At 44.0% G+C, this 25,766-nt stretch overlaps 1 protein-coding gene across 2 annotated transcripts in view; it reads left to right on the top strand.

The window, feature by feature from the left end:
* The first annotated feature begins 19,584 nt into the window (after positions 1–19,584).
* Positions 19,585–25,766, top strand: part of BEND4 (BEN domain containing 4) — a 29,716-nt gene continuing 23,534 nt past the window's right edge. For both annotated transcript variants that reach the window (XM_072336212.1, XM_072336211.1), the window contains exon 1: positions 19,585–20,005. In XM_072336212.1, coding sequence (XP_072192313.1) covers positions 19,675–20,005 — 331 coding nt within the window. In that variant the 5' untranslated portion in view covers positions 19,585–19,674. The remainder of the gene's footprint in view (positions 20,006–25,766) is intronic.

Here is a 25,766-nt window from a genome sequence, read left to right as displayed (position 1 = left end):
GCTTCCATAGAAAGCCCCTTATCTCCCATTTTTGAAGGGATGAGATAAAATTCCTGAGGAAGAAGGGACAGCATACGTGGGGTTGGAATAAGGAGATGTGGCATATTTCTGTGCAGAAGTAAAACCAGTTTGTCAGGAGTACGTGCAGGATTTCCTCCTGCAATGGCCAGAGATTGAATCTGCTTTGAAGGAATGCTTCACTTACTCCGTGTTTTAACACCAGTAGCTCAACTAATTTCTCTTTTGCCCTCTGGTTTAAGATGAGGGAAATCCTTGGCTTGGAGGTGTCAGGGTTTCTCTGGGTTTCTATGCCTCATTCCTTATCCTCTGGATGATGTCCTCAAAATCTTACCAAACAGATTTAGTCTCATTTCACTGACATAGCTGTACGTGTTTTGTTGTGTTTCTAACTCAAAAACAGACCCGTTCCCACACCCTTGGCACATCTGCAAATGTTTGTTGTTTTTTTTTTTCTTTCCTGAAAATATCATTTTCTCATACATTTAGTTCACACACTCCCTTGGTAGAGATAAGCTTCCTCTGTAAGCCCCAACATTTCCAGCTCATTTCCTTCTGCCTGTGGCTTTTATCTCTGTGATAATATCAGTGTTTCTGGCCCCACACCAGCTTGTCTACCTGTGTCCAACTTAAAATTCATAAATATTCCATTTTATTTCAAGCTAATATTCCACTCGTCTTCTGCAGCAGCATCCATTGTTCAAAGAAGGAACAGCTCTCAGCTACTGATACTGTTGTCATCTGCTTTGTCCATGCTGTGCACACTGTGCTGGTGTATGCACTCTTACAAAGTAGCATAATCCATTTCAATTTTGCATATCTTCCCAAATATCAGGCATTAACTTTGCTTACAGTAGCTTTCAGTGCATTTCCACATGCTATTTTTGTTGGCCATGACTTTCTGTTCCTGTTTCTATGCAATATTCTGGATTGCCTTTACTGACCATAGCGTCACCTTCATAAGAAATAAAGCAGTTTCTATTACCACTTTTTAGAAATGCCGTTTTCTTTGCCACAGATTAATTCTGACCTCTCAGTCACTCCCGTATTTTGCCCCAAATTCTTATCATGACATAAAGACTTGGGGCTCTAGGATTGCCCTCTTAGCTTTACATGTGTCACAGATTGTTCCTCTGCACTGGCTTGTGGATTTCTGGATAGATACATAGATAGATACACACAGACATGCATGTGTATACACATTCCCATACACACTTGTATATATAGTATATGTGTGCAATGCTAGCAACGTGTTTTTCTTCTGGGTTGGACAGTACGCCTCACATTTCCATGTACAGTTTCCTAGTGATCTCTCCAAGAGAGCATTAAATGAAAACTATTAAGCAGATGAGCTGCCTCAGATCAAAGTGTTGCCAGAAAGGAAATTGCCTTCTGATTATCTTCTTGTTGCTGGCTTCCATATCTCACGGATGGTGAAGTGAGATGGAAATCATCTCCAGTTGTCTGGCACATTTTCAGAGAGATTCAACATCTAACATTCGACTTCCAGTCTTTTTCTCAGGAAGTTTACCTAGCTGTTCTCCTCCTACTGCCTTATGTCCTTTGGTAGTCATATAGAAACATAATGCAAAAGAAACCCACAGAAGAAATTCCTCTCTCACAGCTCTCATGGCCTCTTCCTTCCCTCAGTTTCTTCTTGTTCTCCTGGGGGATAACTCTGGCTCTGAGCTGGCTGACATGTCTGGAAGGGTAAGTTCTGCCCTGAGGAGCACAGCCACTGGTCCTACTACTGACAGCAGCACTCATCAAATGAGTGCTTCATAACAGAGACAGCTTTGAGTGAGCCAAATGCTTTTAAAACCAAATGTTTCAGGGAGATACTAGTTATTCAATTAGACTACAGACAAAGCCAAGAACATCACAGAAGTCTCACTGCTTACACACTGATTTAGAGAAGGCGATGGAAACATCTGGCACCTACAACAAAACTGCAGCCAAAAAAAAACCTCTGGTGAAAATACATGAGATCTAACAACATCTTAGGCATAAATACAGTGGATGAGATAGAGCTGGTGAGAGGAGCCACATACATTCCCAAAACTGAGTCTTGTGCTTTGTGAAAGATTCAGTATTATTGAATGCCGGTCCTCAGTACATAAATACTACAGACACTGTCTTGAACTCCAACCATACACCAATGGTGGGAGTGAGCTGTGGTGGCACATGGTTTGTCCCCACAGCTCCTAAAAAGTTGTGAATCCAAAAGACTTCCCTGAATTGCAGCGATCCTCCCTTAAAATCACCCTCTTCTCCCAGAGTAAGAAAGGCCGCATGAGGCAGTGGGTCTCAGATGTTTGTGTTGGGACTAATTCTTTTTTCCCTATTATTTAAAAAAATATATATTAAAAAAGAAAAAAAAAATCTGAGGCAATATTTTTCTGTCTTCTCTGAACAGATACTATTTAATCAAACTTCTTGACAATGTAATTTCAAATAAAAACAGTCCAGTGGGAATTCATGGCATTCTGAATTAAATCAAGTGGTATGAAAATATAACGAAGGTATTCTTAAAAGTAAATACAACTAACAGGTTTTAAAATGGAAAGCAGCTTTTGCTTTTTAATTGGAATGACATTTTTCAAGGCCATTCCTTGGTGAGTTTCATATTCTTCCATTCTGTTCTGCTTTTCTTATTTGTATAGTGTTACCAAGGCATATATGAGATACATTTCAAAGTACAGATATCAGCTCATTTACAGCTAATTATAATAGGCAAGTGGTGCAGTAAATGGAACACCCGATTTTCTCCCCTCTTTTTTTTTGCCTTTTGGTTGAAGCTTTTGTGATGTTCTCCAGGTGACTCCCATGCATAATGTAACACTAGCAATGCTGTTTGCATAATAAGCTATTTTCTATCACAGAAGCAGAAACATTTTATCACTATAGAGAAGCCTTGGATTATGAATTCATTTTCATACAAGTTGATTTACGTGAAAATTACCAATAAATGCATTCTAGCCATAAGTAAAATGTTTGTTCCTACTTTAAGAAGTAGTGTGATTTGAAACTTAGGGGGAAGGGAAATGCATATCCCACTAAGGGAAATTATTTTATTAATATGATTCAAACGTCACAGTTTGCAGTCACCTTCCAAGGTGCTGAGCTCCCTCTGTGGCCTCCAGTGAAGTCAATGAGAGCAGCAAGAGCTCAGCACCTGGCAGAAGTGCTCAGCCTCTTGGCACACTGAGCCACCAGTTCCGGAGTTCTGAATGCAATACAAAAGCCAAACCAAGCTCTGCTCTGACACTACTTGGCACATTCTGCAGTCTCCAGAATGGCTGTTTCTTGCCCTCTTGTTTAAAATGCAGTCTCATTTTCTTATTGTGAGGCTCATGTTTCATTAGTCTACTTGTTTAATATATTTGAATTAGAGCGCCATTCTAAACAAGACCAGAATCTCACCTAGTGACCAGTGACACAAGGAACAGGACTACAAGGCCTGGTCTAGTCAAGCAAGTGCAGTCAGGCTGAGCACCTCTGCACACTCACACAGCCCTTTGCTTCCATACTGATTCCAAAGCATAGTTAAAAGAGCCTCACGTGGTCTAACACCCATCTTGAGACAGGAGCGGGATCACAGCTCTCTTGTCTGGTCACAGACAGGATGTGACCCAAATGCATATAAAGCACCACCACCAGCCTCCAAAAAGAGAACCTTGACACTGAGCTGGGTGCCCATTGAGGCCAGCAGAACAGAGATCTTTGGATCTGGCCCTTTGCACTGGAGGGTATCCCAGAACCAATTAATCACCATTCCAAGTGCCTCTGTGAAGGAATAGGGTAAAGAGACGTCCCTAAAGAAGTGCTGGAGTTACTCCTTGCTCAGTGAATTCCTACACAGCACAAGTTGTGAGGAAGCCCTTCTCTTCCTGCACCTGTAGGGACCTTGCAGTCAGACAAACACAGCACAGCTGTGTCCCACTGGAGCCAAGCATGCCTCTACCTTTGAAACAATAAGTGTGTGAATACCTCCATTTTTCAAAAGGATATATAGACCAGATCTCATGCTACAGTAAATCAAGGAGGTTTTATCGACAACAGAGGAGTTCTGCTGATTTACTGATTTGCGTGATCTGACTGTTTGTTCCAATACTGGTGCAGGATTATTTCTACTTGAGAGATATCTTGCAGAAGAAAACTTTTCACTGAGTATGTCCATGACTTTCAGCTCTACAAAATTAAAAGGTTAGGACTCCAGCAGGGACACTGCCCAGTAAGCAGCCTCCAGCCTACACCAAGCCTTCAGCTTAGCTTCCAGGCCACAGTGGGCAGTGGCAGTGTGCTCATCACTGTGTAGGCATGGGCTGGCTGCCTCCAGGCCTTCTTAATGGAAGGGCAAAGGGTGCACCATCTTTGTTCAAGATGCCACAAAACTGCTGCCCTGGGATACCTTGTGGCAAGATCCAGTATAGTTCAATCCCACTCTGTTACCCAGGAGCATTTTCCCTGGCTCTACTCCTCATAAGTCACCTTACAGAGTTTAACTGTATGCATTTCTCACAGAGCTAGGGATATTTGAACAAAAGGATGGGTTAAACCCTTCTCAAGAGGGAATGTTCCCTGCACATACTTAAGTCCAATTTCCTTGCATGACCAAAGTCTGCTGCCCAGGTGGTGGCTCTGGCCAGGAAGCGAGCCAGCTCTATGCCACCATGCCAGCAGCACAAGTCACTTGCAAACATGTGTTACATTTTCAGCTTCTCAAATGAACACCACCAGCAGCACATGTTTTGGGTACTACACATCCTGAAGATACCCTAGCAAAGATTCTTCCCCGTTCAGACTGTCTGTGTTTTGCAAAGCCTGGAGAGGTCATCAGTGCTGTGGCTCTGCTGATGGAGCACAGATTCAAGAAATTAAACTAATTCATATTCAGGTGAGATGATGTGGAGATTACAGATGGGAAGCAAGCTACAGAACTGGGGTGTTAGATCGTGCACCCTTAGGTACACATTTACCACATCTATAACAGCTCACTTTTCTATTTTAAATCCCACTAAGTGGAAACTGTTTAAATGTACTACTGTAGTAATAAGGAAAAGGTCAACTCAATGTCTACCTTGGCCATTAATCAATCTTGCCCATACTTTCTAATTATCTTGATTGCCTGATTGAATGAAGCATGGGAACACAGATCATCTCTATGTTCCTTGGTTATATCTGCTCTTGGCACCCTTTAGTTTCGGAGACCAGAGAAGATATTTTCACATGGCAACTTTTTGCATCCCCTGTTTCTTCCTCTAATAGCTTTTTCTTCTTTTCCTCTCACCATTTTCTGTAGCAATTTTGAAGACTGTTCACTACAAAATTATGAAGTGTCTTTAATCATCCCAGACAGCAATTTTGTGTTGTTTTGTTGTTTGTTGTTTTTTTTTTCCCTTTCTTCTCCTTTTCAGTAATCTGGGATTCCCGGCATTATTCTCTCTCTTTCTGATTATGAATTGTTGCTTTTTATTTTTAGAGGGAGCTTAATGCAATGCAATAACACACAAACACGGGAACAAATTACAGACATGAAAAGATCAGATTTTTTATAATGGTAATTCCATTTTACTCCTGGGTGCTTCATATCCATGGGGGACCCAAGAATTTCAGCAAGAGCATCCAGACAGCTCATTAACAAAGCACTTGGGTCTGCACAGTAAGGTCTCCATCCCCAGGTGAGTTGGAGAGCCTCGGGGGAAAAGTGCACACCCAGATAGATGAGATCCAGCCCAGGAATTAGAAATGCACATAATAAATGTAATACACAACTTATGTATGAGCTCTCAGAGCTGATGAAGTCCCTACAGAAAGTAGTAGGGAAACACGAGAACTGGAAACATCTTAATGCTTCAGTACTGAAGTCATTGGACGTTTGGAATGTTTGAAGAACATAGAATTGGATCTTATGGAAGAATCTCTCACCCCCTTTGATTACCTCTACAGCTTGACTGAATGAGTCATGCAGCCCAGCTTCTGCAGACATCATCAATACCAGGCAAAAAAAGTGCATTCAACACACCACTGAGTTTTGTGGTGTTTGATTGTTTATCTGTTTGTGTTCATAAATACCTTGAGAACAAAAGTATTTGTTATTTGAAATCTTTGGCCAGTAATTTCTGCAATTTACGCCGAGCCTTCTGTGTGCTTGGGGAGTTCCTGGAGAACGTTGCCTTCCTCCAGTGCTGCAGAAGCAGGTGGGCACCCCAGCAACGCTTCAGTGAAAGGCAGCAGCCACCTCTGCAAACATCTGCACACCTCTGCAGGTGGCCACTGGATCCAGAGCCAGAACAAAACCAACAGACCTGTTTGCAGGCAAGAAGAAACCAAACTCTCTTCAGGCCAATGGCCTCACCACCACACTAGCCAGCGATGTTCAGGTTTTTGACCATCTTAGCAGCTGTACACTTGATTTCCTACCCATTCCCTTCCTACAAAGGCAGATTCTTTTTTTTCTTCTCCACTTTTTTGTACTTGTAATGGCAGAAACACTCAGCAGCACTGGGAGATCTTGCTAGATCTCAGCTCCCACAAATGGTGTACCTTACTAGAGGTAAACAGCACATTCAGATTAGTGCGGGTTAAGGGATATTATTAGTATATAGCTTCACCACATTTCCTGTTCTCCCTAAGACATTCACATAGTGATAAATTAAATGGTACCTCTAATGGAGAGTTACTAGGTGCAAAATTACAAACTTAAGTTTCAGTAATAGCACACTCAGGCAATATTTACATGATAAATAAGTAAAACCTCTGACAGAAGAGTCTTTCATGTACTTGTCTGTTTTTATCACTCAGCTCACAGTTTTATCTCACCTTTAATCATATTGCCCTTCATCTGCCATCCAGTAGCCAAAGTACTAAAATAGCCTTAATCTCTCTGTATCTCATTACAGTGTGAGACTATGGTTTTGCAAAACTTTCTGTTAAGTATGATATATCTCAGCTGCATAAAATATATGCCACAAATGCGTACAGTACATTGAATAGTACTATAAATTCTAGGACCATCTTAAAAGCAAAAGGCACTGGATAAAATGATGCAGAAAATACAGACTGATGGGCAAGTAAAGTGTTATTAATAGATCATAAAAGCAAATGAAAAATACAAAATGCAATTTCATTTAATAACGAACATAAAGAAATACACGTCAGTGGGTCTAATGGCATAAGACTTACTTTGAAGATTGTATCCCTCCTTCCTGAGAGCTTACAATAAAAGGCTCCATGACATCTGTTTAGGGCAAATATAACAGTGGAGAAAACGCTTTGTTTTGTTCTTCGTCTCTAAGCCCATCATCAGAATGACATAACAAGACTTTCAGGCCAGCACAACACAATGCATTAAGTCAACAATATTTATAAGCATCACCATTTACTTGATTAATTTCTCATCAGCTTCAAGCCATAGATATTCAGTACTGCATAGCAGTAGGTCCATAATTGGATGTGATTGTTGTCACACCTTTGTGTTAAATTCTCTCTTCACCTGCCTCGGATTTACAAGTGAAAATTCCTTTAGGCAAAAGTATGCGTGAATAACTAATTATTATTATTGATGTTATTTTAGCCTTGGCTTGATGCAGATTTACACTCTGAAGGGTACTAAGTGGCACTGTGGAACTCTCTGGAATGACTAGATTCAGGCTCAAATACTATTCTGCAGACAGCTGGCAATTGATTTATTAGTTACACATCCCATTTGTCTATGCCGGTCTCCTGTATATTTTAAAATCTCTGCTTTTAAGTATCTCTGAGACTCCTGTTGTTCCAATTACTTGTCACTGTGGCCTGAGGTATCATTACTATGCTGAGGATAATAAACAGCTCCTCCTAGTTCTGTTGCCAGAGCTGTGACTAACTTAGCATGATCAGGAAGCATAGGTTGGAGAAGTGAGAGCCTTCTGGTGGGTGGCTGATCCTAAATCATATTTAGTTTATTTCTGCCAGCTGTGTTATGTGGTCCTGGGCAAACCCTTCAACCTTACTTTTTGGAAGAGCTGAGCACAGTGTAAGCTCAGGGCATACAATGACAGTGAAATATTGCATACTGATTTTGAAATTACGTGTCTTCTGCAGTTTCTTTGTTGTAAAAGTGCTCAGGTACTCCTGAATAGCAGGAATCTGGTTAGTAGAGCAAATCCAGAAATGCAATAAAGAAGGACTGAGCTTGAGAGCCATTTCATTCATACCAGTGGGTGTGGCTGGACACCACGTTCTGATGGAGATAGCTTTAACACTCAGGCGTGGGGGTGCCCATCTTCTCACACACAGACTTAATGATTTACTGAGTTGCAGTTTAGATAACTGCTCCATAACCCTGCCCTTGAAGGCAGTTTGGACCAAGCTTTATCACTTTCTTGCTGTGAACATCTTACCTATGCTCTTTCCATCACTTCTTTAGTTTTCTCATAGCCTGCCCAATCTGACCAATTTCACATCGAATTCAAACCATGTAGCTTCTACTACTTATTGTAACCACGTTCACCTTGTTGTTTTAAAAAGTCCTATTATACAAGAACTGTGCCAGCCCTGGGGGACACAGTAGTTCAGAGTCACATCTAATCTGTATCTGTGCACCACCTAACTCAAGCCATTCTTAAGGGCAAAGAGTCACATCCTCTTTTATTTGCTTAAAATGTGTATATAAAATGCCACAGAAATTATGCATAAAAAACTCTTTATGGAGGAGCAGAAAAAAACACTCAGTAAGCTCAGAGCTCATACAGAATCCTGCTGTTACCGTTCTTGCAATCATATATTTCAGATAATTTATTCCCATTAAGTGTAATGTTACAGAGAAGAACTGCTTTGCAAACATTTAATGGCTTCTATCAGTCTGTGCAAATGACACCATAAGTTCCTGCCTCTTTAAATATCTCTGCTGTTCTTGATGCTCAAAAGAAGCAGTCTGGGTTGCTCCCACCGGCACATACAAGCTTATGAGACCTCAGGCATTCAAGCATTGCTTCTTTTTTCTGCTTTTCTGTGGATAGACTAACTTGTGGGCTCAGACTGACAATTGTGCTGCTACATTACCGACACATATTCTTTCCTTGTTCTGCCTGTAACAAGTTGTAAGTAAAAGAAACTTTGGTGGTAGGAGCAGGCAGAGGGGTCGGTGGCCCCTTGTCTGTCCTTTTCTGGAATGGTCTTTCTCCAGTCTGGGAGTGTTGACAAACAAAAGAGAAAGACAAAAGACAGGTTTTGATCTCCACCTAGAAATGTCCCATGGGAGGCCGAGTTGCATTCCCCAGTGCTGTGGTGTTGTGCAGCGATTTGTTCCAGCGCAAAGTGCTTCCACAAGGCTTCCATTTACACCCCACCTGAGTGGCAGGAAAAAAAGGCAATCGAACCCTCCAAATTACCAATGACCTCATTTTTGCCATGCAGGTAAGTAGAAGGAGAGCTGCATACAGTCAGCACAGTAAGTTTGTGTCCTTATCACAAGATCGTAATTCCTCTCACATACATTTTTCCCCTCCCCACCCAAAAATCCTATTGCAGGAGCCACTGTAGCATGGCAGACATAAGCATCCAGCTTGTTTTTCTCCTCTGTAAGAACAGACCAGCTTTTTTATTTGGTACCTCATCCAGATGTAATCTTGAGTTGTTACAGACAGATCAACATTACCGATGGTTGCAGACATTTTACAGAATATGAAATTAAGAGTTCAAGCCTTTTGAAATGAACACTGACTTAGTATTTATATTGCTCTGTCTGCTAAGTCATGAAGTTCCTCAGACTTCAGAGGGAGTGAAAAATCATCACTAATAGATTTTCTAAACCGTTCATAATTTCCCCCCAAACAACCATTTTTACATAGCTAATCTTTTAATTACAGATTATTTCATGTTAATTGTATGCAATACCTTGCAATCTGGCAACATTTCACAAACTCTAATGCCTCTAAACTGATATTTGTTGATCCTTAACTATAAGAATAATGGAACTGTATACCCAACAAAGACTGAAATAACACCTTAAAACTGCTGGCACAACACTGTCTTGTCAGACCTGCTGGGGAAGGAAGGAAGGACTGCTCTGCAGTTTAGGAAAAGAAACCAGCATTTCTCTAGCAACTCAGTTTTTAGCAACAATTGTTTAAAGAGCCTCATTAGCATGAGAAAAAGACTGCCGGTAGAAATGAATTAGCAGTGACAGTGCAGGTGAAGCAGGCAGATAATATATGCAAGGCGAATTGAATTTATTGTGAATATTGTCTATCACATGGCTGTCATCTCCACCTGTTTTATTTCTGACATACACTTTCATGATGTATGAAAACAGCCCCACGGAAGTTCTCCACTCCAGCTTTCCCCACGCATTGGATGCCCCTTCTCTGGATGCATTCAAGGCCAGGCTGGATGTAGCTCTGGGCAGCCTGGTCTCCAGTGGTTGGAGATCCTGAACATAGCACAGGGATTGAAACTAGATGATCACAGTGATCCTTTCCAACCCACGCCATTCTATGATTCTATGTTTAGGCAGTGCTGTCATTCATTGAGCTGCATTCAGACACAAGCTACTGGGGGCATGCAGCCTAGTGTGTCATCTCCAGCACCCGTTGGGCTCCTCTGGGACAGGGTCCCCAGGGATGCATACCATGCCAGCAACCATATAACCAACATCTCTGGCATCTGGGTTAGGGGGAGAACCCACTGAGGTATAGGGATTTGTATCTCTAGCCAAGGAAAATAGAGAAGGGTACAGTTGTAGAAGTCCTCCACGTAGTGCTTAAAGCATGCTAAAGAACACCTAAAGCAAGATCTCATTTGAGTGTGGGGCAGAGAGGAAGAATGGTGCTGCCGACAGTCCTGCAAGGCTTTTAGGAGGTTGGATTATTTATGTGCACAGAAATGTCTCCTGTAAGGAGTCACAGAATCACGGAATGGCTCAGGTTGGAAGGGACCTCAGGAATATGAAGCTCCAAACCCCACCATGGGCAGGGCTACCATCCTCCATATTTAATACTAGACCAGGCTGACCAGAGCCCCATGGAATGGCTCAAAGGATGGGGTTTTCAGCTGGTAAAAATCTGCACATCTGCCCTAGACCAAGGGGTTGCCTTTGCAGCTCTTTTCCTCACCATCAAGAAGAGCGTGACTTCGTGGCATGGACAGTGTGCCCACATCTCACATTTAACACTCAGTGATAGTTGGATACTCTACACATTTCTCTGGTGGTCGTTGGGTGGCATTACACTTTGGAACTACTGAATAACCAGTGGTGGTGAAGTCCTACAGCGTGAAAGTATGTGACATACAAACCTGAGTGAATGCCCTCCAGTTTACCATAGAAGGATCAGTGAGTAATCATTCTCTATTTACCTTTTCCACACCACTCATGGTTTTATAACACTATGTCAGGATTTTTTCAATCATTCATTTCCCAAACTGGTCAGCCCCTGTTCATTAAGAAATTCTTCACTTGTAGGTTTATGAAATCTAGCTGAGTCCTGCCTAATTCACTTCACACTTTGTAAGATGAAGAAAAAAATCTAGGTATTATACTGTATAATCTGAGAAATAATATTTGATCATGTAATTAGAGTGTATCATAGGCAAATGCACTAGGGAACAGAGTTAATGTTGCATGTACAACCTTAATTTTATTTCCTGACTTTTAAATGCCGAATTAGGCAACTTTAACATTTTCTTAATGCAGTTTTTGTATGGAATATTATATAGCCTATTACATATGCATGCATATTGAAATATGGAATACATTAGGCTGTGCCACACAGATTACGGCACAGACAACTGAATCCTAGATGTCGGCATTAGCCTTGATGGCAGTAGCAAAAACAAAGTTACACAGGTCATTTCAGAGTGCTCTCAGTGCTTCTGAACGTTGTTTATTCTCTAGTTGCCAGAGATTTTATAGAGCAAGTTTACAGGGAATTAACTTGAGAAAGATCTTTTAAAAACAAATCGAATTGGTGCTGCTCCTTACAGCCTCTTTTTTTCCATGATAGCCTTATTTGAGTATTTAGGCCTCAGTAACTTAGAAGCACAACCTTACAAGCTTTAAAAATTATGAAAATGTAAAATAATACTATAAAACATTAAAGGATTCTTTGGATGTAATGATATCATGGCTGCACGCCCTGATATTTGAAGACCTCCCTGGGTGTGAGGACAGCTCAAGAGAAGGCTGCAAACCTCCCTTTTCAAGTGGGAAGTGTAAGAAGTCCTTTTCTAGCTACAAAGGGACACCAGATGATTGATTTCAAGGCTGGCTCGTAAAGGATTAGACACTGTCCTTTCTGCATCTTGTTCTGCACTGCAATATCAGGGTCTTTCTGAAGCTGCATGACAATTTCAGGAGTTAGAAGAAATCCTTTGCAGAGACGCATTGCTGAGTGAACTGTAGGGACCCCTGGATGAAGAAGAATTCAGGACCGATTGATGTAGTTAATCTAAATAATTCAATATTCAGTCAACAAATAAAGAATAAACCACATCATATGCACGTCGTCGTGGATGTGAGACACAGAAGGGTGCTGTTGGACACAAGGCTTTATTTCCCTGGTCAGAAATATCTAATACATGTCAGGATTACAAAAGGTTAATATCGAATGACAGGAGCAAGAAATCTACTGTCTTCAGATGTTATTCTTGAAGAATGTCACCATGGACTGGATGGAATATACCTCTAATAAATCACAGCAATGTTCTTCCAATAAACTAAGTGATTTTTGAAAAGGGCAAAAAAAAAAAATCAAATAACACATTCAGCTAACAGGATTTGATCAGACGATCATCTAGTGAATATTAAAACAGCTGATCTGATGAATAAATTATTCAGTGGAAGCAGGCAAAATTAACAAATTATGTATTTGATGAACAACAGTTCAACTGTTCAGCATATATATCATTAAATATTTATTCATACATATTTATAAATAGCTCTTACACCATTTTTCTGTGCTTCATCCAGGTGAATAAAAGCTCCCCGTGCTTCTTTTCTTTCTTCCGAGGAAGGAGGAAATCGCCTGCCTTCAGGAAGCTTGATCTCAGGTCAGCGGCTCGCAGAAGCCAGCCTCATTTGCATTTTTAATGAGATGCCTGTGTAGGCAAACCTCTTAACTGTGCATAAGTCAGATTTTAATATGTAGTTTTCTACTTTCCTGAATGTGTCTGCAATAAATTGTAAAGCAAGACAGGGCATACCTGTATACATACTTTGCCCACATGTGGTCATGCAATGTACTTTCTTTAAAATCTAAGCAGTTTTCTTGTTACTACTGCTTTCCAGGGGCCATGGTTTCTTGCTTTCAGACATATATATGTAGTCTGGACACGACAATTAGGCAAACTAAAGCCCTTAACTTTGGAAAGCATGGTTTCCTCCATCATTAATAGAGCCGAGGATTTTTAGCGCACTAAAAGAAAATGAAATAATGTAATAAAAAATCAAAGGGATTGGAGAATTACACAGAGATCAAAAACAGCAACAAAAAAAAAAACCCAACACCCACAACCCTTTTTTCCTTAACAAGCTAAATCCTATGTAAGTGAAATGGATGCTTGTGGAGGGAGAGCAAGAAATACTCTTTCTTCAAGAGCCACTCTCCTACTAGCTGGGTGGAAGATTTTCATACATTTTTAAACGTTAGTCCAGATTAAAATAATGTAAATGACCTAAATTCTGATCTTCTTTACTCTTAGTAAGGCTGGTAGAATCAGCATCAAAACCAGCAGACGTTTCCAGGGATGGTAGGTGACGTAAGAACTTTCCTGAGCTAAAAGCAAAGAGATTTGGGAACAGATCATTAGCTAAAGTTAACCTTCACTGCTCTCTTGACATTGATGGGTGATGGTCCCTCCTGGTTTTAGACTTAAACCCATCGTCATATAGCAAAGAAACACAAACACGGTAATGAGGATTCTGAATAACGATCAGGGTACAAAGAGTCTCGTGATAATAGCAATCACAAAAGCAGAGCTGATATATGCTCAGGGTATTATCGTGGTATGATCTGAGACAACCACAGACATAGCATCAATTTTATTTGAGACGCTTTGCATTTAAGAAAATGAAAACGTTCATTTATTCTGGATGCCATTTATTTGGAATGCTGTTCAGAGATCCCCTCTGGATGTTTTTGGGTGAAACATCTGTGTGCAGAGGTGGGTGATGCAGCAGGTGAATTTCAGCCTCCGCAAACACATCTGCACACTGCCTTAAGCAAACATGGTTTCACCTTTCTGTTTTCCCCTTAGCAGATGCAGCTTGTGATGGACACATTCCCAGGTACACAGTACTTGCAGGGTGACAGAACTTCTTCTTGCCTGAGACCACAGCAGTTTTCTGGTCCTTTTCCCATACAATTTTGCCTTTTTGTACTGTTATCTATTATTCTTTTTCAACTTCTTTCAGTGAGGCACTCAGTTTAGCTTTTGCTCTGAAGATTTTAGCACCTCTCCCAATGGAGTCATTTTGCACTACACAATTGAGAGATCTCAGGAGATTCCAGGTTTTGTCCATTGCTTTCTGCTCTTCTGGACTGTAAGTAATGATTTTGCCTCTGAGGACAGCTTTTTGGGGTTTCCCAAAGGATCACCAGTGTTACTGCTACAAGATTATTAATGTAGAGGGAGCCCTTTACTTCCTCTCTGTAAAGTGTCTGAACTGTGCTTTTAAGAATGAGCTGTTAATTTGTCATCATTTAATGTAAGGCTTAGGGTCTGCTTGAGAGTGGAAGGGTGCTGAAGGCGAATGCAGGGATGGTCTCCTGCCCCTCAGCTCCTACAAAGCCCTACTTACAGCCCTGTTCTGGGGTGATGCCCACCGTCAGCAAAGAGCCAGGGGTCATTCAGTGTGATTGCTCCTGTCCTACAAGGACCCCCTTTTGCAATCCCTTTAAGGGAAAGTGCAAGGAATAGGTTTGGAAAAGCAGTGCGATCCCAACCTGCAGAGTAACAGCAGGCACACCTTCAGAAGCGCTCCTAAAACATCAAGCACTGCAAGACAAGACTAAAACATTACAGAACAATCACAAGATGACCAACATGCAAGCACCAAGCCTACACGAGAGAATATCATAGAATCATAGAATGACTCTGGTTGGAAGGAATCTCAAAAATCACTTAGTTCAAACCCCCTGTCGTGGTCAGGGTTGTCAGACACTAAATCAGGAAGCAGATCAGGCTGCCCAGGGCCCCATCCAACCTAACCCTGAGCACAGCATCTCTGGGCAACCTATGCCAGAGCCTCACCATCCTCTCAGTGAACATTTTCCCCCTGACATTTAACCTTCTTCTCTCTTTTAGTATAAAACCATTCTCCCTTGTTCAGTCTGTTTAAAATGTGGATGTCCTTCATGTTTATAAGCCCCCTTCAGGTATCGAAAGGCTGCAATGAGGTCTCCCTGGGACAGAATGTCCCAAGAAGCTGAAGCCATTTGGAACCAGCCCAGAGGGGCAGGCTGAAGTTATGAACATGTCATATCATCAGTTTTATCCAGGATATATTTCTAAGAAATTCTAAGCAACAAGTACTCTGCACAATTTTTCCCCTTCTTCAAACCATTCTATGCAAGCAATCTTTAATTAAAATGAGCTTTTCCATGTGTCCACAATTGATCCCTTAAAATATTAATAATTTTTCCTACACTGGGTATCAAAGCCATTACTTTTTTCCTGTGTGTCCTTTAACTATATTTAAATAATTCATTTATCCATTTTCCAGTCCTCAGGGAGACCGGTTCTTTTCTTTTTTTTGTCCTCACACAATACAATTCCATTTAAAACACTGGATATTTCCTGCTCCTGAAGGTAGACAATATTTTCTGTCTCGCCAATGTTTACTCAGCACAAGAATCCAGTTAGCTACCATTTTATTAAGACACGAATGCAGCATGGAAATATGTGTCTGCCTGTATAAATGCCCTTTCCACTGCTCATCAATCTTGCACTAATTAGAAAAAGAAAAATATTTTTAAACCAATTAATGTCATTGGGAAACATTCCAGTAATTCTCAAAACACACTGTTGCAGTGATAGATATGTTTCAATTATTTCAAAGCATTTCACAGAGGACTGAGCAAGCCCGACAGGAGACAGGGGATGGATGGCCCATGGAGGGGCTGCTGGCTCTCCGTATGGGATGTGGGCTCAAGGTGAGGTGAGGCCAGCAGTTCGTGCTCCCCTCAAGCTCCTGAGTCACCCGACTGAAGCACAACCTTGACAAATCACAGTTGGAATCACCAAAGAGGCTAGAAACAGAACCACACACTGCATAATGTCTAACCTCAGGGGACAACAAAAACAGAGAATTGCTGTGTCAATCTCATTTCCTTGTTAGGCTCATTATCATAAATGCAGGCCTTTGGTTTTGAATGCCACACTTCAATAACATTTACCTATCAACAGCTGCTGAAATATTGAATTCCACAGTCATCTTTTCCTTCTGATGCTCTCTCTTTTGTTTCTTTATCCATAAACATGAGCAACTGAGCTAAGCTTAAATTAACTAGCTGGGGTTAAATGTTTAGGGCAGCAAATTACGGCCAGCCTGCTTGCAGAGTGCTTTAGATTACAGGGGAGAGTTGCCAATCTCAGCTCTCATCGTGCACTCCAAGCGAACAGAGCGATATTGGCAGCTCATGGCCAAATCCTGCAGGCTCTCTCCAGCACTGAAGCGCAGCTCCCACGAATAAGCAGTGAGAGATTTAGCCCTGCTCGGCAGATAGAGATGGATCATGCTTCTGTTCTTTGAGCACCTCGCAGTACCTTCACACAGGCATGCCCAGTGATTGATGGCCTGTGTCTGGATTGGGTATTTTTCTATATACTGACAAATATTCTCTTTGCAGTGATTTCTAGGAGCAGGAGAGCATATGCTGCGGCAACACTGGGTTTCGTATTTTTCATTGCACCCTTTTGTCTTTGTTTTGATTAGCTTTTTTATTATTATTTCTTGGGGGTCAGCTACTTCCCACTCTTTCTCCACACACACAGAGTACCCTGCAATAAACCCTTAACAGGTCTCAAATCCCCAGTACCACAGTCCCCAGTACCAGCAAAATGGAAGCTCACATCAGTAAACAGATAGGAAAAGATGCAACCATCATGTCAGGATCCAACCCCAAGCATAGCACAGCCTGAGGGAATCAGAACGGCTTGGCTTGGAAGGGACCTTACAGCCCATCAGTTCCAACCCCCTGACATAAGCAGGGCTGCCACCCACTAGATGAAGCCCAGGGCCCCATCCAGCCTGGCCTTGAAAGCCTGCAGGACAGGGCATCTACAGCTTCTCCTGGCAGCCTGTACCCACTGAGTGTGTCCAGAGGAGGGCCAGGAAGATGATCAGAGGGCATTTCTCCTAGGCTGAGGGTGATGGGACTGTCCAGACTGGAGAAGAGAAGGCTTTGGGGACATCTCATTACAGCCTTCCAGTACCTAAACAGAGCTTATAAACAACAGAGAAACAGACTTTTTACACAGTCTGACTGTGACAGGACAGGAGTAAATGGCTCTAAACTAAGAGATATAAGATTTAGATTAGATGTTAGGGGGAATTCTTTCACCCAGAGGATGGGGAGGGAAACAAAGGTGTTAGCTCAGTGAAACAAGCTGCTGGTGTCAGCTAAGGCTCTTTTGGAGGATGGTCAAGGTGAGGGCAATGTGCTCATTTTAATCCAACGTGCAGCTGAAATGGGACTACAATACAGAGATAAAAGGATCAAATAACATCAGCCCACCTGTTAGAGCACCCATGTGCCTATTCAGAGCTTTGAGGAAAGCTCTTTCCCAACAAGGGGCACCCCACAAGGCCCAGAGCTCAGTTTGGCTCAGCTGTGGGAGGCTTCACACTTGGTTATCCCCACATGGCCTTCTCCCTTCGTGTCCACACAGCTCCAGCCCTGAATTGGAGTCAGTGGGGCTGCAGGCACCTTAACAAGAGGAAGGACACACTGCCCCAGTTCTTGCCCTGCTGTGGGCCATGGAAGACAGAGTTGTTTCCTTCACTAGGAGCAGGGGCAGTGCCAAGCAACACTGAGCTACTGGAACTGCAGCTGATACCTGAGCAGTTAACTTGGGGCTGCTTATTGGAATTTACCTTTATCTAGATACTGAATCTATCAACTTTACACAACCCTATTGCCCTAGTGACCTGTGGGGGCTGCAGGATCAGGGTGGGATGTGGAGGCCGCAGCGGGGTCTACTACAGCAGTGGCCAATGCCAGGTATTGAAGCTCATCCCCTAGATGTCTCATTACCAAGTGGAAGCACAGTTCCTCTCCTGCTTATTTCCATTCTCTCTTTTGCATTACAGTACAATATTTTCTTTAAAGAGCAGGCGATCAAGGAGTGGGCTGGAAAACAAAGACTTACCATTGATTTTCTTAAGTAAAACAGCAATTCCTATTACACTGGCCTTTATTTAGAGGCTTTTGGCTGCTACAAGAAATCGATATACCCTACTTGTCAAAAAATCAGAACCTGGAGCCACCCTGCTCCCATGTGCCCCGCATGGAACGGGGTCCGGCCCACAGAGTGCCGCAGGAGGGGGCCGTGAGCCCGGGGTCGGTCACACAGAGATGGGGCCGCTGCCCTTCCCAGCAAGCCCGGCTCCGCTAAACAAACACCATAGGAGCAGAGAGCGATGACCGCAGCACGCAGCCGAACCCCGCGATGGCAGAAGGATGATTTCCCACCGCCACGACTTAAATAGAACTAAGGTGTTCTGTAATTTTGCTTCCCAAAGCCAGAGGGCTTATTGTAATCCTGATAAATTACAGCAGCAAAAGCAGGGGAGAAGTGGGACAGGAGAAGGGAAATGTTAATGCAGAATATCAAATTGCCTCGCCGAAAAGAATGGGGAGAGCGAGCGGTTTGTTATCGTTTATTTTTCACCAACGTATCACTCAGCTTCAGCCGTCTCCATCTCCCCAGATCTCCTCCATTTCTCAGAGCCGTCTCTCGATGGCATCTCATTCTCAAGCTGTCTCTCAGCGGCATTTCATTATTTCCCAACTGCCCTGGAAGGCTCCGGGCGGGCAGAGGGACGGGCGCAGCTCGGTGCGGCACTTCGCGCCGAGCGAACGGGTTCGGGGTGGGGGCGGAGAGGGCACGCCGCAAATAACGCCAAACGCGATTAATCTCCCAGATTCACGGAAATCTGACACGCACGAATTACGGCAGAGCCGCTTTTTATTTCGCCGCGAAGCGCTTTTTGCATAATGAGAAAGAAAATGTCCTCTGCTCCCTAATCAACTCTGACGGGTCCCGCACTCCCAACACTTTTATCCCCGCGCCGCCCCGCAGCGGGCAGGCGGCCGACCGGCCCGGGGGCGACAAAGTTTAGCGGCGGCTCCGCGGGGCCGCGCCGTGCCGGGAGGACGCTCCGCTCCGCGCCGCCGCTCGGCTCCCGCCGCTCACCTGCCCCCGCCGGCGGCGAGCGGGGCGGCGGCGGCCCCGCCAGGGCCCGCCTCCCCGCCCCGTTGCCATTAGCAGAGATTACCCCAAACACTCGGCGGTCGCCGCCCGTCTCCCTCCAGGCATTGGCGCGGCCGCCTGTCAATCAGGCCGGCGCCCCGCCGCGCCGGGGCTCCGCCGTGCCACAGAGACGAGTCGCGGCGGCGGCGGCCACAGCCCCGGAGCGGGGCTGCGCCGGGCCGGGGGAGGAGGAAGCGGAGGATGGAGGAGGAGATGCAGCCGGCGGAGGAGGGGCCCAGCACCCCCAAAATCTACAAGCAGCGGGGTCCCTACAGCGTCCTCAAGACCTTCCCCGGCAAGCGGGCGGCGCTGGCCAAGCGCTACGAGAGAGCCGGCATGGTGGAGGTGCCCCGCGGGCGGGCAGCGGGGCAGCCCTTCCCGCCCGCCGCCGAGCCGCTGCCCTACGCGCACGGCCCGTTCCCCGCCCGCCCCGCCGCCGCCCAGGGCCACCCCCGCCCGCCGCCGCCGGCCCCCAGCTCCTCGGGCCGCTACGGCCACTGCCCCGCGGGCGGCGGCGCGGAGCTGAGCGCAGGTACCGCAACTCCGCGCCTCCCCGCGCAACTTCGCGGGGCACTTCGCGGCGGGGCGGAGGCGCGGGGTCCCGCGGGGTCCAGCGGGGTGGGCCGCCCTCCGCGTCCCGGCGCTCCCGGGAAAGTTGCGGGCGGAGCGGGCCGGTGCCGCCGGGGGGTGGGGGCGGCCGCGGGGCGAGGGCTGAGGAGGGGGCGGCGCGGCTCAGCGCTTCCCGTCGGGGTTCTCCCAGAACAGCTCCGGCTCGGTGAGGCCGGCGCCCCCGGGAGCCCCCCGGCCGCGGACCCGCAGCCGTCCGCCGCTTTGGGCTGCGAGCGGTACGGGGGGGGGGGGTGCCGGCTGGGAACGGGGTGGGGGGCGTAACGGGGGCGATAGATGGGCCGCTTCCCCGCGCCGCTTTCGCGGAGCGCCGTTTGGAGATGAAAATATCTAATATTTTTTTCTTGCGAGGTGTAAGATAGCGAGATGCTGAACGCGTATCTTTCTTCTGGCGATGGCTCGGAGTTAAAAACCACGTAGATCTTGATATGCAACCTAAATTTGGCATCAGGAAATGGGAAATTGCATCTTTAAGTAGAGTACAATCAAAAATGAATTACAATAAATCCTATATAATTGCATAGGTCATTCTCTTTAATGAGATTTTATTAACCTGACTGTCAAGCTTTTGAGTCAGGCAGATATTTTATCTTCTTCAACTGATAAAAGTGTCAGCTATAAACCACCATATAAATATTCATAAATCTACACATCTGTGGCAGCCTATCAGCATCATTCTTTTGGACATTAAAAGCATTCTAATTACTTTCTGTCTAGCAGAGCTGAAATGCTGCCTGTTATAGTATGTGCTTGGCAGGCATGATTGCTTTTGTTTGCCATCACAAATAGCAGCATCCTATTTTATATACTGATGGTCCAGAATACATTCAGGGTTTGACTGAGCAGGATGAATATTATGAAGCACCATCTGGTTTTGATAACGTCGGGTATATTAACTCATCTGTTAATTTTTGACACATCATTGATTTATTTATTTAGAAAAATTGGATCCTGTTTTGCTGTGTTGCTGTTTGCCTTTGTAACGAATGCGATGACATTTCTTTACCAAACAGAGAGATGTGCTGGTTAATAGAATATATGGCTGCGTGCTAAGGCCTGTGTTCACTCCAAAGCTGCCATGCGTGGGATGGATTTATCACCTCTTGTAACAAAGAATTCACGTAATTTAACAAAAAAAGTTTAATAGACGAGTGTGAAAATTCTCTGCTTTGACACATGGTCCTGTAATCCACGGCAGGAGGTCACGCTGGATTTTTGTTCTTGAAACTTCCCGTTATTTAGGTGCCCAGATGCTGTTATTTCAGCATATTTGTGGTCCTCAATCAAAACGCTGCTGATAAATGTGACACCTGCATTTCTTCACAGTAGCAGATCACGCCACAAAGACATTCGGCTGCCTGGTAGGTGACAGGTGAGGCCATATTTGTGGCAGAGCTCTCTAGGCTTTAGCGAGCAGAAGTTTGGACTTCCTCCTGCCTCTGTGGCTGTACCAACCAGGAGCCCAAGCGAGCTCTGGAGTTTGTCACCGATCTGGGTCTGTGCAGAAGAGGATGACTGAGGAGTGGCTGCTTGTGCTCTGAAGGTCTTTGCAGACCTCGTCACCTTTGCATCAGGCACACTTGGAGTTCCCAGTCAGGCCCCAGCTTACCTTTCTCACAGCTGAGGCTGAGCTATCGAGCAGAGCAGACAAAGCAAGAGAAAGCAAACCCCAGACTTGCTACAGTGTGCAGGAGGGGTGTTCCATATGGGTTGTCACCACAGTCTGAGCCGTGTGCTGTTGTTCTACACAGGGCAGGCTGTCCTTACCCTGGCTTACAAGGTTTTCCCCCTTAGCTTATCTGCAGCATTTTGCAGGTGCTTACTGGAATGAACTGGTAGAGGGCTGCAGTTCTATAGAAACACCCGTTTCAGGGGTTTCCTGCTTTCTGTTGGCATTTCACATATGTGGATAACAGAATGTAAACTGTTCAGTAAAGTGCCATTCCTGGTATGTCTTACTCTGGTCTGGCAGCTTAAAACACTTGATACAGCTGGTTCTTAATCTTTAGGCATAGTGTTTCTGGCACTTAGAGATTCAGAGCGCCAAGTCTAATTTTGAGAGTGGGCACCTATAACACAGCCAAAGGGGAAGAGTAAGGATACTTCCATGTTTTCAAGCATATCCCACTGTTCTGAGCTCCTGCCAGGAGTAAACAGTGTCTAATTTGGACTAAGACACTGCCCTGGCCCAGGCTCCAAAACAACAGCAGGCAGAGGGCTGTGGGAAGGATGAAAAGGGGGGATTCTCCACCCTGCCTCATCACGAAGGAAGGTCCAGCTTGAGAAATGTCGTCTTACTGTGAGAAATGGGGAGCTCTGCTGCAAACACAACCCTCCCCTTTTCTCCAGTGAGCAGTGCTTGCTATGACTGCTGCAGTGTAAGCCACACAAGGACATTCAAAATGTGGGCAGACACCTGTTTTCTCCTTTGGAGCAGCAATTCTTTATTAGTTTAGTATTTGGAATATTTTCCTGGTATGGAAACGATGCATATCTTTGATTTTTGTTATTGTTTTTATTAAACAGTATGATGGACTCCAAGAGAAACTCCTTTTCCACAGGAAAGCATGGCATAGACCCCAAAGTGTGCCTTGAAATTTAAGAAGGGTGTAAGTGAAAAGCCAGAAAGACAAGCAGAGCTGTCATAGAGGCAATGGAGTAGTTTAGTGCTAAGGACCTGGCATGTTTAACAAGACTATTTAAGCAGTTTCTATCGTGTCCAAAATATATGTGCATTTATATAGGTATATATTTGAATAGAGAAGGGGAAGAGCATCAATTTGGCCTTAAGCAAGAAGTTGGAAATACTTACGTGGAGTAGATAGATCGTTTCTGCTCAAGTTTCTCAGTGATCTTCATGCAGAAGAAAAGCGTCCCTTAGTCAGGGTGTCGTGTGCTCCTGGTTTTGACCCAGGCCTTTGCAGCAATGTTCTTATCTAAACGTGTCATGAAAAGATTTGTATACGAGGACAAAGCCATTTGGGGATACAGAGCTGCTACCCCAGGACCTTAAGTAATAGAATACAGTTATTCAGCAGATCAAGAGAGAAAAGTCTGAAACACTGCAAAGCGATGAGTGAGATTATTGAAACTGGATCTTCAGATCTTACTGAAGATCAAATACAAATGGGTACATTCTCCACAGGTGAGAATGGATGGACCCCCTCATTTGGACCCCCTCAGTAGCTCAGTAAAGACATCCTTTTTACCACCCATCTGAGGTCATAAAGGAAACCATGGAAAAGCCAACACCTGAATGCAGATCTGTTGAGACCCAGCACAGCGTCCTGTTAATAAAGCTGTCTGGTCTGAGTATTGGAAAGATTCTCAGGTGTAGAAAAATCTGATTTGTGCCCACCAACCTTTCCGGACAGCTTTTCTAATGCATTGCTGTAGGTCATCAGGTTGAATTTCATGTGTTTGCTCAAAAAAACAACAGGAAAAAAAAGATCATCAGTATCAATGAGAAAAAGAAGAAGTGAAAATGAAGAACTGTATCCAGGAGTTGGTCCCTCATTTGCCACGTGATATTGTTATTGGCTGGTTGCTTGCATTCTCAAAGGAAATAGTCCATTTAGAACTGCTTACACTTCTGGAGAGTTAATCATCTCCTGTTAGCACTTTATGGGCCTAATGTGGCAAGTCCACCTCCAGGCAGAAGTGGAGCTGAAGTCAATAGAAGTTCTGTAAGACTGAAGACTGCAGGCTCTGACACATTAGAATTACATGGTTGGTGAGCATCGTAATAAGGAAGAGGAGTGTCACAATACAGTTTCAGTAAGTAGTTTACACTATTTCAGTCCGCTGCAGTCATTTCAGCAGAATCCTTCTTTCCTAGAAAATACATACAGTACGTTAAATCAATTAAGAATCATAGATCTGTGATTATTCGGTAGTACTCACATACAAACAATTTTTGGTCATTTATTACTGATTAGACACTGCACGCTGCTTGCGTTTCTAATTACAGTCACCCTGTAAAAACTAGAATACCAAGCTCTACAGTAAATGCTAAATAGGCAGCATTTGTTTTTGTTATTATTATTTTTTTCCCATCACAGGGAATAACTGTGGTTGCCATTCTCATTCAGGGCTGTTCAGACTGTTGGTACGTGTAGTATTAGCGGTGTACTTTGCAGTGGTACATGCATGGAGCCAGGGATGTGTGCTCAGGGCATCCCTCACTGTCACTGCCCTGTGGTACTGGCAGAAAGCATTTGCAAAGCTTTGTGCTCACATTTTGTAGTAGCCTCGCCATGTCACAGCTTTCATTTTAACATCCTTGGGTATGGGTTAAAGCTAAGAAAAAAAAGACAGTAATTGCTGTTATTGTGTCTTTGTAGTAGATCTGATACTGAACTGAAGATTAAATCAATGCTGTCAGTTCTGTATAAAATTTCAGCTACGTTTTAAGCCATTATCACAGCGAATGCGTTAACGCATTCATTTTTACAACAGAACTAATCACTAATTTTATCTTTACTGATGGTAGTATTTATTAAAGTGTTCTTCAGAACTGGTATTTGAAATGGCAGGTTACTCCTGGCCGTGTTTTAGCAGAAGCCATAATACTAGAATAGCATCTCCTATGCTAATCTAATCCCTTTTCAGTTGTTTCATACATTTTTTGTCCCCTTGCAAGAAAGATATGCAAAAAAAACTGAGTAACTGTTTTGTCAACAGGGACCATAATGATTAAAATACAAACAGTAAATATGACTTCAGGTCTGGAATCGGATTATGGGATTAAAATGAATGAAAAACTGCTCTGTAGTAGGACTGCAAAGTTCCAATCAATATCCTTTCAGATTTTTAAAGGGAAAAATATGTGAAGTAAAGACATAAGGCAAAGAAAGGCACAAGTGGAGAGTGTTAGTGGTGTTTTAGTTTCACGATTTCCTTTCTTGTCTGTAGGTGCCAGTTGGAAAGCTGCAGTGTCACCAGGACACCTTGCTTTTGGAAGTGACAGTGGGTTTAGAGGCTGCTGAGCACCCAGGCATTTTTGATCACAGGAAGATTGTTGGAGGGATCTGTCCTGCTTGATCCGAGCTCAAAGTGAGGGTGTGATGCGAGTTGCTGGCACAGACTGTGGGGCTGCTCAGTGCTGTCTCAGAGCCCCCCATACTTCACGTGCTGATGTGGTCTAGTCTTGTCCCCAGCCATCTCAGAGCACTGCTTAGCATGTTCCCTTCTGTCTTCCCCATGTCTCTCTTCTTACCTGTGAGTCGTCAGGAGATGACACACTTGGGTTGTGTGCCAGTAAGGTCTACTCCGTCTGTACTTAAGACTCACAGCATTTATATGCTGCCTCAGTTCTTTCCTCGTTATTGACAGCTGGAGGATGGTAAAAATACAAATTAGCGTCATTTCAGGTATTCTGCAGGACAGCTGCACTAACCTCAGGATGATGTAATTTTCTACCAGCAAACAAAACTGCAGGGTCATGGAAAAGTACTGTGAAAAGTACCATCTCTCAAAGGACTGAATTCCCAAAGTTTCTGGTCTTTACATGTTATCAGTGTGATGAGGCTGTGTTTTTCATCTCTAGTGACAAGGTTAAGTTAAATGAAGGTTTGGGGTGCTTAGTTCCATGCATCTGTAGCAGGTTGCCTTTTCAAAAGTGAATGCGTTTGTCACTTACTAAAAGTCAAGCCTGTCTGAGAAGA

The sequence above is a fragment of the Excalfactoria chinensis genome, chromosome 4 (assembly GCF_039878825.1).
Source record: "Excalfactoria chinensis isolate bCotChi1 chromosome 4, bCotChi1.hap2, whole genome shotgun sequence".
Lineage (NCBI taxonomy): Eukaryota > Metazoa > Chordata > Aves > Galliformes > Phasianidae > Excalfactoria > Excalfactoria chinensis.
This window is presented reverse-complemented; position numbering and strand designations above follow the sequence as displayed.